General features: G+C 47.7%; 1 protein-coding gene across 5 annotated transcripts in view; it reads left to right on the plus strand.

Moving 5' to 3' along the window:
* Positions 1–13883, plus strand: part of LOC124009903 (nuclear receptor coactivator 2-like) — a 61159-nt gene that overhangs the window by 37222 nt on the left and 10054 nt on the right. For all 5 annotated transcript variants that reach the window (XM_046322149.1, XM_046322147.1, XM_046322148.1 and 2 more), the window contains exons 4-13: positions 2252–2355; positions 5753–5930; positions 6253–6450; positions 7240–7341; positions 8383–8523; positions 8685–8832; positions 9778–11065; positions 12664–12883; positions 13202–13405; positions 13572–13754. In XM_046322149.1, coding sequence (XP_046178105.1) covers positions 2252–2355; positions 5753–5930; positions 6253–6450; positions 7240–7341; positions 8383–8523; positions 8685–8832; positions 9778–11065; positions 12664–12883; positions 13202–13405; positions 13572–13754 — 2766 coding nt within the window. The remainder of the gene's footprint in view (positions 1–2251; positions 2356–5752; positions 5931–6252; positions 6451–7239; positions 7342–8382; positions 8524–8684; positions 8833–9777; positions 11066–12663; positions 12884–13201; positions 13406–13571; positions 13755–13883) is intronic.

The following is a 13883-nucleotide window of genomic DNA, read 5'->3' on the forward strand; positions in this document are numbered from 1 at the left end:
GGGCAGACGGCACGGCAGCAGATCAGACACACACACAGTGGCAGTGAGTCAGTCAGATGAGATGCTCTTCATGATGAAGAAGACAAAGAAGAAGCCTGCTGTTTGTGATTCACTGACTGGATTATGTAATAATGCGCAATGTGATGCAAGACTCCAAGGGAACTGGTCTGAATTGGTGTGAGCGCCTGTGGCAGAGAGAGGGCGAGAGCTCAAGGCTGCATCTCAAACTGAGCCCTATCTCCTACTTTTGACCGGAACCCTATGTATTGAATCGGGTGCCTTTTATTAGGACACACCCCCTACTGTATAATGTGAAAAAGCCTCCTACTTTTCCAGCTTTTGATAACATGTTAGTATGAGAGTTAGCTTACTGTATTATACAGTGTGTTGTCATTGTCTGCCGTTTGTGCAGCTGCAGTGCATACAGTAGCGTGCAGTGCTGTGACGATTCTCAATATTGATTGATTTGTCATTCTACATTGTAAGATATTGATTTTGAGCGTTTAAGCTAGCACACAGCTTCCCACCATTATGTCGGTCACACAATTGCACTGAATTTTCTTAGCGCCATTTGTACAGAATGTATTTATTTGTGGTTGAATGCAGGTTATACTTAATGGCGGTACTACTGTAAAATATTGGCCAGTTCAGTCTCAAACAGCAGTTAAGGGCTGCGTCCCAGATGGCACCCTATTCCCTATATAGTTAACTTATTTTGACCAGAGTTGTATGGGCCCTGGTCAAAGGTAGTGCACAATGTAGGGAATCAGGTGTTATTTGGACCAAAGCCAGAGGCAAGAACAATCCCAGGTATGGTAGCTACAGCCGTACATGTGTTATGTAGCACAGGCTGGGAGCCAGTGCTCCATCTCCTCTGAGTTGGTGTCTGAAAATGTGCGTTGTGTGTTTAGTGATTGAATGGAGAGTAATGTTAAGCTCTCTGCCCATGCCCACTGTAATGGGTTCTCACTCCACCTTTATTACTAGATCCAACATGGATCCTAATTTTTTTAGTTAATTACAACTAAGTTGACAGCAATGTTTTGGTGTATAGGCCCAGTGTGAACAGAGGGTAGTTGGTGTACATGATGTACACGCCCAATGGTGGTAGTTGTACTGGCTCAGTTTACAGGGACATGAATGTCAGCTATGTACCCTGATGAGGCAGACGGGTCAGACAACAAACAGCTCGACTCTGTAGTAGCACCAACACACGAAGAGAGTGGGATAGACTCTGTAGGAGAGGATGACTGGGAGGGCCCTAGTGAGGCATTAAGACCACACCCAATCAGTCATTGATGCACACTGGCATTTAAGTCAACCACTGTCAACATTATGCCCAGGTGAATCAACAGTACTATGGGAAATGATGTTGCTAAATGCTAATGGTGATCAGTTGGCCTAGACAAAATCATATGAACACCTGCTGTAGTGATTCTCAAGGACCCTCAGAGCACTTCAAATGATTGTATCTGATAAACAAATCATCAACCACACACCACCAATTGTAATTGGTCTTATTGTTTTCTTAAAGAAATTCCCCTCCCAGATGTGTTGTTTTCGACAGAATTTTGTCCATTTAGAATGACACCGGTTGTTGTCTTTTTGTTCCTCCCATCTCAGGATTTTTTTGAGATGATTGTATGTTTAAGTAGTGAGATAAGTCATGTTTTGCAACACAACATTCCCTCTGCAATGGCTATGCTGCTGCTGATGACATGATTACATGTTAAGTTGTGAAACATGTCTAACAACCTCTGTCTCTCTTTGTGTGTGTCTCTCTCTCTCCCTCTGCATCTCTCTCTCTCTCTGCATCTCTCTCTGCATCTCTCTCTCTCTGCATCTCTCTCTCTCTCTCTCTGTTTCTCTCTGCGTCTCTCTCTCTCTCTGTTTCTCTCTGCGTCTCTCTCTCTCTCTGTTTCTCTCTGCGTCTCTCTCTCTCTCTGTTTCTCTCTGCGTCTCTCTCTCTCTGTTTCTCTCTGCGTCTCTCTCTCTCTCTGTTTCTCTCTGCGTCTCTCTCTCTCTGCATCTCTCTCTGCGTCTCTCTCTCTCTGTTTCTCTGCGTCTCTCTCTCTGTTTCTCTCTGCGTCTCTCTCTCTGCGTCTCGTCTCTGTCTCTCTGCGTCTCTCTCTCTGCGTCTCGTCTCTGTCTCTCTGCGTCTCTCTCTCTCTGCGTCTCTCTCTCTCTGTGTGTCTCTCTCTCTGTGTGTCTCTCTCTCTCTGTGTCTCTCTCTCTGCGTGTCTCTGTGCAGAGAAAACAACTACTGCCAATGCAGAGGATGTTCAGAAAGCAGACGTCTCGTCAACGGGCCAAAGCGTTATTGACAAAGATGCTCTTGGACCAATGATGCTCGAGGTGGGTGGGAGCAACACACTATTGACAACAATCACAAGTCACATGATTAGCAGGGCTTGTGAAATCAACACTGATTAGATTATGAACACATTTAAAATATATAGGGGTATACAGTGCAATCGGAAAGTATTCAAGACCCCTTCACTCTTTCACATTTTGTTACGTTACAGCCTAATTGAAAATGGTATTACTTTACATTGTGTTTCTGCATTAATCTTCACACACTACCCCATAATGACAAAGTCCAGGCTCTGGCTAGGCCACTCAAGGACATTGAGACTTGTCCCGATGCCACTCCTGTGTTGTCCTGGCTGTGCTTAGGGTCGTTGTCCTGTTGGAAGGTGAACCTTCACCCCTGTCTGAGAACCTGCTCCAGAGGGCTTAGGACTTCATCAAGGATCTCTCTGTACTTTGCTCTGTTCATCTTTCCCTCAATCCTGACTAGTCTCCCAGTCCCTGCCACTAAAAAACATCCCCACAACATGATGCTGCCACCACCATGCCTCACCGTAGGGATGGTGCCAGGTTTCCTCCAGATGTGATGCTTGGCATTCTGGCAAAGAATTTAATATTGGTTTCATCAGACCAGATCATATTGTTTCTCATGGTCTGAGAGTCTTGAGGTGCCTTTTGGCAAACTTCAAGCTGGCTGTCATGTGCCTTTTTACTGAAGTTTGGCTTCCATCTGGCAACTCTACAATAAATGCCTGTTTGGTGGAGTGCTGCATAGATGGTTGTCCTTCTGGAAGGTTCTCCCAGCTCCACAGAGGAACTCTGGAGCTCTGTCAGAGTGACCATCGGGTTCTTGTTCACCTCCCTGACCAAGGCCTTTCTCCCCTGATTGCTCAGTTCGGCCTGGTGGCCAGCTCTAGGAAGGGTCTTGGTGGTTCCAAACTCTTTCCATTTAAGAATGATGGAGGCCACTGTGTTCTTGGGTATCTTTTGCTCTGACATGCACTGTCAAGTATTGGACCTTACATAGACAGGTGTGTGCCTTTCCAAATCTTGTCCAATCAATTGAATTTACCACAGGTGGACTCCAATCAAGTTGTAGAAACATCTCAAGGATGATCAATGGAAACAGGATGCATCTGAGCTCAATTTCGAGTCTCCTAGCAAAGGGTCTGAATACTTATGTAAATAAGGTATTTCTGTTTCTGTTTTTATATACATTTGCTAAAAAATAAACTTTTTGCCTTGTCATTAAGTGGTTTTCTGTGTAGATGGATGAGGATTTTATTTATTTATTTATCCATGTTAGAATAAGGCTGTAATGTAACAAAATGTTGAAAAGGTGAAGGGGTCTGAATACTTAACGAATGCACTGTATAACTCCCCCTGCGTATGGTTGTAGCCAACTCCCCTGCATGTTTATTAATGCACAATAGAACAAAAAGTGAATCCGCACACTGGTGTATAATGATCCCAAACTGGGGTTTCTTGAGGGCAAGTTGTTCACCAACGCACTAGCCTGGTTCTTGTTTGACGTCAGACAGAGGGGTCCCTCTATCTATGTGGCGAGAAAGTGGGCATCGGGGAGTGGCTGCCAGTGTTGTTCTCCAGATCTGTGTAATCTGTCGTGTCAGTGGGTATTTATACTCCCTCTGGTCCCTATGTCACTGCATTCAGACACAGGAGACTCTAAATATAACCACTGCGGCCGGTTGTCCGCACTGTTTGAAGTGGTGCAGGCTGGGAGCAGGGACAATTCACAGCCGGTCAGCTGGCGTGGTGGAGGGGAGTTCAGTGCTGAGCCAACAGAAAGGCAATGCTTGTGTCCCAAATGGCATCTTATTCCCTTTTTATAGGATATCACATTTGACCAGGGGCCATAGGGCTCTGGTCAAAGTAGTGCACTAAATAGGGAATAGGGTGCCATTTAGGAGGATACACACTTTCACTAGCCAGGGGAGGGTTACTCATCAGTCCTGACGGTAACCAACCATGGGCCATGAAGCAAACTCAGAGAAGCCTCTCTGGAGCTGCCAAGAGACCAGGCGATTTACCCGAAATCGTAGCTTTTAACAGAGTTTCTCTGTCTATTTATGACACACAGAATATCTGCAGTAGCGCCATGGCTGAAGCAAGTTGATAGTGAAAGAGTATTCCTCTTTTTAAAATCATGTTCAGTTTAATGCATAGTTTGTCACCCTGGTTTCCACTAGTTTTCATTATAGTTTAATGGCATAGTACAGTATACACTACCACACTAATATGACAGTGAATAGTTGCCAGGCAGGAAGGAGATATTACAGCCTTGTGTGTACAGTTTTGAGCTCAGGGGGTGAGGTTAATGGCCTGGCTGTCTCGTGTGTAGAGCCACACACACTGGCTGGGGCTCATAACATGTTGTGATGAGACTTCCTCTTCTCCAAGCTATTTAGCTCACTGAGGATGATGAGGGAATCTGGGTATCTAGACGAAGAATTGTGAAAGTTAATCTCATGTTGCGGCGCAATACTCTCGGTTGAGTCAGTTCGCTGTGCAGTAATGCATGGTTATATTCCAACCGTCTCTTATTGCTACAGAGCACTGTCGTGGTTTAATGATACGACCCAGGCTACATCCCAAATGGCACCCTATTCCCTTTATCATGCACTACTTTTGAGCAGAGTTCCGATGGGCACTGTTCTAAAGTAGTGCACTGTAAAGGGAACAGGGTTCCATTTGGAACAGACGCTCTTGTCACATGTTCTTAGCCAGCCAACTTAGCCAACTATTTTCTGCTAAAGTTTAGATCTCGGAGGTCTGAATCTGACCTGGTGTGTTAGCGTGTGCTGCCATAATTGACTATAATTTAGTGTGCCACTTAACTTCTTATGCTCTTTTCTTCGTAATGGCTGTATCGTATAAATAAGAGGTTGGTTGTTGTAAATGGTTTGTTTGCTTCCATGATTGCTCACCATTTTGTCATTTTCTGTCCTCACTGTAATGACTCTGTAAGAACCTTTTGATGAATGACTCGGTAATAACACTTGACTCTCCTCTTGGCCAATTGGAACCCGGGCCCTGGATCAAGGCCATGTCTGCATCCCAAATGGCACCCTATTCCCTATTTAGTGCACTACTACCCAGGGCCTACAGGTCTCCCATAGGACTCGACAGAAGTGCACAATATAGGGAATTAAGTACCATTTGGGACAAAATGGATAACAACCTTGAATATACCGAAGGTCACTGATTTTTCTCCCGTCTTGTTTCCTCCGTCTGATGTTTTTGTCAGTAACCTGGTTATAACCCTCTTCCTTTCCTCCCTCTCCATCCTAATGTTATGTAGGTGTGGATATTGCAGGGGTTCGGTAAAAGCAACAAAAAAAAACACATTTCTGTCTTGTGTGGATTATTTATTTTCCTTCTAATAACCCTCTGCCTCTACTCCTGGTGTCTTCCTCCACAGGCCCTGGACGGGTTCTTCTTTGTGGTGAACATGGAGGGGAACATTGTGTTTGTGTCCGAGAACGTGACCCAGTACCTGCTGTATAACCAGGAGGAGCTGATGAACACCAGCGTCTACAGCGTCCTGCACGTAGGCGACCACGCGGAGTTCATCAAGAACCTGCTGCCCAAGTCCCTGGGTGAGTTACGCTACAGCTACTATATCTATCCATCCCCGTTTTAATGTGCTTTCACAACCATCCACAGAGAGAGGAAGGTTGTCAATGGAAGGGAACATTGGTAGCAGTAGTTTTTAAAAAGTCTTAAAGGGATTGCTCACCCAAGTATTAACGTTTGGGTGAATTATCCCTTTTAAGGAGATTTTCACATGGCCGTTAATGATTTTCAGTCAGCAGTGAATGAGTCAATCTGAACTGGAAACGGCTTTGAGTGACAATGGGGACAGTAAGTTGATCGTTTTGACCTTTGACCCCCTGACCCCCCCCCCCCCCCCCCCCCCAGTGAACAGCAGGGCACCGCGGTCCAGTGAGAACCCCAACAGGAATAGCCACACGTTTAACTGCCGCATGTTGGTCAACCCCCACGGGCCCGAGGAGGGGGGCGTGCAGGAGCCCAAGGACCAGGAGGTGCAGCAGAAATACGAGACCATGCAGTGTTTCGCCGTGTCCGAGCCAAAGTCCATCAAAGAGGAGGGAGAAGGTACGTGAATGTCTGTCTTCCAATAAGGGGTTAATGCTGAACTCTTGGAATGAGGTCTTCTCTCAGTTAATTTCACAAAATCTTCCAACATGGAACATTAATGTTTCTGTCAGATGTTCCCTTGCACTTCAATAGAACTTCACTCTTAACGAGTTTTTCCAATATTGAAGGTATTTCCAAAGAGCATCTGGGCTTAGGCTTGGACATAAATCACAAACCTGGGTCACATTCATTAGTGCCAAACGTTTTGCAACCAAAAACAAGCGTTCCTTATTGGCTATTCGTGTAGTCCCTTCCAGTTTGTTTACGTTCGTTCCTAGTAAATATGACCTTGTGTGGTCGGGTGTCTCCTCTCCTCAGTTCGTCTCCATCTCTCCAGTGTCCTGTCCTCCTTTTAAGATTCCTGTCATCCGTCAGACACATCCTCAGAGAGGACCCTGGGACGTCTAATTAGTGGCTGCCACTTTCTCCATTCCCCCAGAGCTCCCAGGGAAATATATTTCTAATGTCTAATTTTAGTACCGCCATCCATATGCTGCCACTTCCCAGATATTCAGTCACATTTTTCTCTTGACATTGAAACCACACCAGCGCTGCAAATGCAATGGAGACGCGTCACTAATGAAAACCTGTTGATGGGGACTGAGGACTGTAGCTAGGAAATTTGAGGCAGGGTGTGAACTGAACATCGACCTGTTGTTTCACCCACCACCTCCAACCAAGACGAGACCATGTCGAACTTGTAAAGCGTTTAATATTTCTTTTTTTTCTTTCCTCCTCCTCGTCTAGATTTCCAGTCTTGTCTGATCTGTGTGGCACGAAGGGTGCCAGTCAAAGAGAGGCCCATGCTCCCGACATATGAGAGCTTTACCACCAGGCAGGATCTCCAAGGTATGGTACAGCTACAGGACAGGACTACTACAGTGTTCATATGTATTACTCTCATTGACCCTTGATGTCAAATCAAAGTTTATTTGTCACGTGCGCCGAATACAACAGGTGTAGACCTTACAGTGTAATGCTTACTTACAGGCTCTAACCAATGGTGTGAAAAAAAGAAAGAAAAGGTGTGTGTGTGTGTGTGTGTGTGTGTGTGTGTGTGTGTGTGTGTGTGTGTGTGTGTGTGTGTGTGTGTGTGTGTGTGTGTGTGTGTGTGTGTGTGTGTGTGTGTGTGTGTGTGTGTGTGTGTGTGTGTGTGTGTGTGTGTGTAGGTAAGTAAAGAAATAAAACGACAGTAAAAAGACATTTGAAAAAAGAGTAGCAAGGCTTTATACAGACACTGGTTAGTCAGGCTGATTGAGGTAGTATGTACATTTAGGTATGGTTAAAGTGACTATGCATATAAGATAAACAGAGAGTATCAGCATCGTAAAGAGTGGTTGGGGTGGGGGGGGGCACACAATGCAGATAGTCAGAGCTTTCCTAGTTGTCTTCTGCGGGTCCGGACGAGGCATCCGGCTCTTCGGCCTCTGTGTCGCTTCCTTTTGCGAATAATTGGGATGTCTGCCCTGTGTGGTGTTTGGAGAATATCGTGTGAGTCATGCTTGTTGTTGTTGTTGAAGAAATCTTAGTCTAATCCGAGGTGAGTGATCGCTGTCCTGATATCCAGAAGCTCTTTTCTTCTGTAAGATACGGTTGCAGAAACATAACATAATTTACAAATATCGCAAAAAAACAACACATAATAGCACAATTGGTTAGGAGACTGTTAAACGGAGGCCATCTCCTCCGGTGCCATGTGTTGGTTCTCAAAAAGAGGCTTCATCATTCTCATTCAATGTTGTATGTTTGAAATGTACATTGCTTGCTGTTTGGGGTTTGGGCCAGGTAACTGGAAAGCACTTTGTGATAACTGCTGATGTAAAAAGTGCTTTCTAAAGTTGTTTGATCGACTGAAACTTGGCAAACTAACTGTCAGCATTGTAATCGTAGGTAAGATCACATCGCTGGACACCAGTCTGTTGAGAGCCTCCATGAAGCCAGGCTGGGAGGACCTGGTCAGGAGGTGCATTCAGAGATTCCACCTGCAGAACGACGGGGAGATGTCCTTTGCAAAAAAGCATCAGCAAGAAGGTACCATGCATAGAAATCCTAGAATATACAAGAGTATTATTTGTTCTATAAATGATATTCCGAGTTGCAATGTTTCACTGGATCTGGAGGAGTCCTCCAAAATTGAAAGCACGTGTCAGTAAATCTCTTTCATGTTTCATATTCTCTCTTTCTCTCTCCAGTCCTGAGACAGGGCCATGCGTTCAGCCCTCTGTATCGCTTCTCCCTCTCCGACGGTACCATCGTGTCAGCGCAGACCAAGAGCAAGCTAGCGCGCTCCCCTGCCACCAATGAACCACAGCTCTACATGTCGCTCCACATCCTCCAGAGGTACACACCCTCCCGACCCCCTCCTCTCTCTAGTTCAATCCCCATTCAGAGCCACTGTTTGGACCACAGCAGGCGTAGACATGGATCCTGGCCCGTACCTACTGACTAATTCTATAGGTGCAGCCACTCCATGGAGGCTCAGTTCATCTCTTGCCATAGCTAATATGATGTGCCCCACCTCTTAAACAGTCAGGGGCTGTGCCCCAAATGGCTCCCTATTCTGGATCCCTATTCTTGTATAGGGGCTACTTTTGACGAGAGCCAAATGGAATGCACTACAAAGTAGTGCACGATAAAGGGAATAGGGTGCTATTTCAGAAGCAAACCCCAGTGTTTCACCCGTTTTAACGTGCGGTCCCCGGGGCAGAGCTCGACAAGAACAGGAAACAACAGGACCGTTGTTGAGAATGAGTGGATCAACTGCAAACGTAGCTTTTTCTTGGTGTGTTCTCTAACTCATAATGTAGCTTCAGTGACGTGCACAGTGAGTCCTTTGTGTTTTTAACTGTGCCTGGAGCTGCTAAAGCTTTTTCGGTACATGCCGCATTAGAGCTGTCGTTTATAGACCAGACTGGTGTTTGAGTTTGCTCTGTTGAGTACACAGTGTCTCATAGGACTGAACTTTAGTTATCTCCAACATGTTTTATCATCAGTATCCATCATAGAAGAAGTACTGTCTGAAGGGGAAAAGTTGATAACGGTTGTCATTCCATTAACGAATGCCATTTTTTTTAATGCTACTCTAGTTCAGCCGGAATGACATGTCAGCTTTCTTTAGTATGTCTGCGTCCCAAATGGCACCCTATTCCCTTTATAGGGCACTACTTTTGAACATGGCTCTGGTCAAAAATAGTGCACTATTAAGGGAATAGGGTGCCATTTGAGACAACCTATATATTTGTTTTATGCCTTAAAGCTGTGTCTGTGTGTTTGGCCCTCTTCCAGGGAGCAGACGATCTGTGGGATGAACCCGGACATGTCTGGGCAGGGACAGGGGATGGGGAAGCAGCCAATGAACACCATGTCCTCGCTGACCCCTCCCAGTGTGGTTGGGCCGTCCTCTGGGCTAGGGGTCCAGGGCCAGGACACAATGGTCAGCAGCAATACCAACATGGCCACCATGGGGGGCCTGCAGGGTGGACGTTACGGATGCCATGGGACTATGAACCGCATCCCCACTCCTCAGGGTGGCAGTAACTATGCACTCAAGATTGGGATGAACAGCCCGTCGCAGGGAAGCCCCAGTGTGACCTCTCAGGGGGGTCAGGGTGGTGGTTGTGGTACCATGCTATCTCCACGCCACCGCCAGAGCCCCAGTGTGGCAGGTAGCCCCCGGGTTCCTCCCCCAGGACCCTTCTCCCCGACGGGCAGCCTTCACTCTCCGCCGGGGGGGTGTAACAGCACAGGGGTGGGGAACAGCTACACTGGTAACAGCTCCCTCAACGCACTTCAGGCCCTCAGCGAATGCCACAGGATCTCCCAAGCGCAGTCCTCAGGGTCACCTGACAGAAAGCCAAGCAACCTGCTGCAAATGCAGAGTCCCCCTGGTAGTGGTGGAGCCAGCAGCAGGAACAACTCCAGGCAGCTTGCCAACCGCAGCAGCACGTCTGAGAGAGAGATGGAGATGTTTGGAGTGTACGGAGAGCAGTCCCAGCCAGACGGGGAGGAGAGGGAGGACGGGGAGCAAAGGGAGTCGAAAGACGGCACCCCCGAGCCCTTCATAGGAGGAGGGCCGGGAGGAGAGCTGACTGACGCCCAGAACAGGCTCCTCAACAGCAAAGGCCACACCAAGCTCCTGCAGCTGCTCACCAACAAGTCAGAGCACATGGAACCCTGCTCGCCCCACGGGGGAGGTGACTGTAAGGACCCTGGGTTGGGGGGCCACAACAACCACTCCTCCTCGCTGAAGGAGAAACACAAGATCCTCCACAGACTCCTCCAGAACAGCACGTCCCCGGTGGAGCTGGCCAAGCTGACGGCTGAGGCCACGGGGAAGGACCTGGGTCAGGACCAAGGAGGACCAGACAGCATGGCTGCCAGCGTGGCTGAGATGGCCACCAAGCAGGAGCCCATCAGCCCCAAGAAGAAGGACAACGCACTGCTGCGCTACTTGCTGGACAAAGACGACAACACCATGCAGGAGAAAGGCATCAAGATGGAGCCCGGGACAGAGATGAAGCTGGCCAACGTGAAGACGGAGAAGCATGACCCGGGATACAACATGGCAGACCAGGTCAGTACAGCAGCAATGTGTATGGTCATGATACACTGGCTACGCCCTATTCCCTCTATTGGCCCTGGTCATTCCCTCTATTGGCCCTGGTCATTCCCTCTATTGGTCCTGGTGCACTATATAGGGAAAAGAGTGCCATTTAAGACACAACCACTGATAGTCTGTGAAGTAAGCCATACAATGCAGCCTCCTGGGGGTTGTCCTGGATTTCTTCTACTTTATTACATAGTGAGTTTCTAACTCGGGAATCTGTTGCTCTGCCAGACATTTAATATGCTATGAGGATTTGTTTGTCGTTGAGAGATCTCTTAGCCGTTGCCAAAGCCAAGTTGATCTCCTTGTGAAATCCAAGGGCCGGTCCTGAGAACTAGCTGGCTAGTGAGTGAGGCACACAGGCTGGCCCGGCGTCTGTCTTCAATTGACTCTGGCAGAGTGTGGGGGCTCTGAAATACAACATATTGCCAGGGGTAGTGGAGGGAGAATCCAGTAGTGTTTAGTGCTGGCTGGCTGTTTGGCACGCATTGGTGGCCTGCTCCTCTGGCTCGTCCTGGTCTAAACATCACCCGGAAGGCACAGGTGACTACAGACCGCTTAGCAGCCAGTGTTTATACTGCCAGCGCTCTGTGCTTCCTGTAGGGTGTGTGTGAAGAGGATGATCAGGTTGTCGTCAGTGTGTTCAGGGGTCACGAGATAGATGGAGCGGGGGCTAGCAGGCACACCGTGGGAAGAGGAAGTAAGAACTAAAAGCCTTTAATTAGATGTAAGCCGTCTGGCTACACGTCTCCCCTACAGGGACTATAGACATTCAGTTCAGAGGAGAATATTGGGCATAAAGACCAATCTGATATTTTTTAAGGGTAATTTCTACAAATGCAATCTGTCAACACAATAGCGTTTAGCATAGCGACAACCTGTTAGCTGGGGTCCCTACAGCATTGTTTTCTAGCTCTGGTCCTCCAGTACCTCAACACATTTTCATTATAGCCCTGGACAAGCACCCCTGATTCAACTAATCATCAAGCCCTCAATGAGTTGAGGTGTGTTTGTCTGTGGCTACAACTAAAAGTTGTACTGTTTGAGGTACTGGAGGACCAGGGTTGGGAAACACTGGCCTACAGGGAGGCATCACTGTCTGTGTTAGCCAACAGCCAACTCCCTCTGCAGAGTGGAGCGGAGTGGCCTTACATCATACATGACCTCATTAGTGCAGTCTGCTATTTATATCTTCCCCTCTATTCACCGGCCTGCCTGTATGAAAGGGCCTGCGCAGGAAACATTCCATTCCCATCTATAGGCCTCCCTCCCTTCACTGAAAAACAGAGCTCATTCTCAGTGATGCATACAGTAAGTAGGTTAGGCTAGCTATGCACAGGCTTTCTTGATTAGAAAGGGATCTGGAAAAAAAAGTAAACCTCTTTTATTCCTATTCTAGAAAATATATACCATTTATGTTTCATAATATCTATATATATTATTTATGTACATAGTGATCAGACACGGTCTCCCACATACCACTATCCTACTCTGCTACCAGAGGCTGTTCTAATGTGTACATATAACTGGTATGTATTTGTCTGTGTGCATGGATATGCATGCAGTCTAGTGCGCTGGAAGACATCTTGGATGATCTGCAGTGTAGCCAGCAGCAGCAGCTCTTCTCAGGCCAGCACCACCAGCAGCAGTCCAGACCCGTGTCTCTGCCCGCCAACGTAGACAAGCAGTCCATTATCAACGACATCCTGCAGATGACCGAGAACAACAGCAGTCCCACGGGCACCAACACCCAGCAGAAGGCCTTCCCAGGCATGGGCCCAGGACGTGAGTTAACCACACCTCTGCTCTTATCTGTCCCAGGTTACGTCCCAAATGGCACCTTATTACCTATGGGTCCTGGTCAAGTAGTGCGCTCACTGTATAGAGAATAGGGTGCCGTTTGGGAAGTAACCCCCAGAAGCTCTTAACCACAGATCTGAGCTCGGCTTACCCTCCCCAAATATATCATAAAGAATGTATGACCCTGTGTCAGCGGTTTGTTAGGGGCGACCTCTACCTACTTTGTCTTACGTTTGATATGGGAAAAAATGGTTTATAGTTTAGTGAGATGATTGTGTAACTTTTTCTCTCTTGTGCTCCCAGACTTCAATGGTCCCAGGATGGGCCAGCCAGGACGAGTGCCCCCTGTCCGCAGTATGTCCCTGGATCAGTCCAACATGTCTGCCAATGGTTCTCCCCGGCCCTTCCCTCTTCCCAGGAACAGCAGCCCCTACTCTGTCATGCAGCAGCAAGCCATGATGGGAAACCACGGGATGCTGCAGAGCCAGGCTAACATGGGCAACGCAGGCGAGTTGTCTTGTCTTCTATACCACTTCATGTTATTATTGGATCAGTCTCAAATGGCTCCCTATTCCCTATATAGTGCACTACTTTTGATTAGGGTCCATTTACAGTGTTTCGAAGTGATCCTTGCTCAGCTTACAGTCTGTCCTCTCCTGTCTCCCTGTCCTAGGCATGCCCCGGGCTGGCATGCAGCAGGGTTGGGGTCCTCAGGGGCCAATGGGCCAGGCTCTGCAGCAGAGAATGGGGCCTGATGGTCGCATGGTGCCCAATGTCTCTGCTGGAGTCCCCATGAGGCCCAGCAACCAGCAGCCTGGACCCAGACAGATGGTCTCTATGCATATGACGGGAAATGGTGAGTGCTGCTGCTGTCCCTGTTTCTCCACACACACCTTGCCCCCGTTTCGCCAAACAGACACACACACACACCTTGCCCCCGTTTCGCCAAACAGACACACACACACACCTTGCCCCCGTTTCGCCA

Source organism: Oncorhynchus gorbuscha, linkage group LG22, assembly GCF_021184085.1.
Source record: "Oncorhynchus gorbuscha isolate QuinsamMale2020 ecotype Even-year linkage group LG22, OgorEven_v1.0, whole genome shotgun sequence".
NCBI classification, from domain to species: domain Eukaryota; kingdom Metazoa; phylum Chordata; class Actinopteri; order Salmoniformes; family Salmonidae; genus Oncorhynchus; species Oncorhynchus gorbuscha.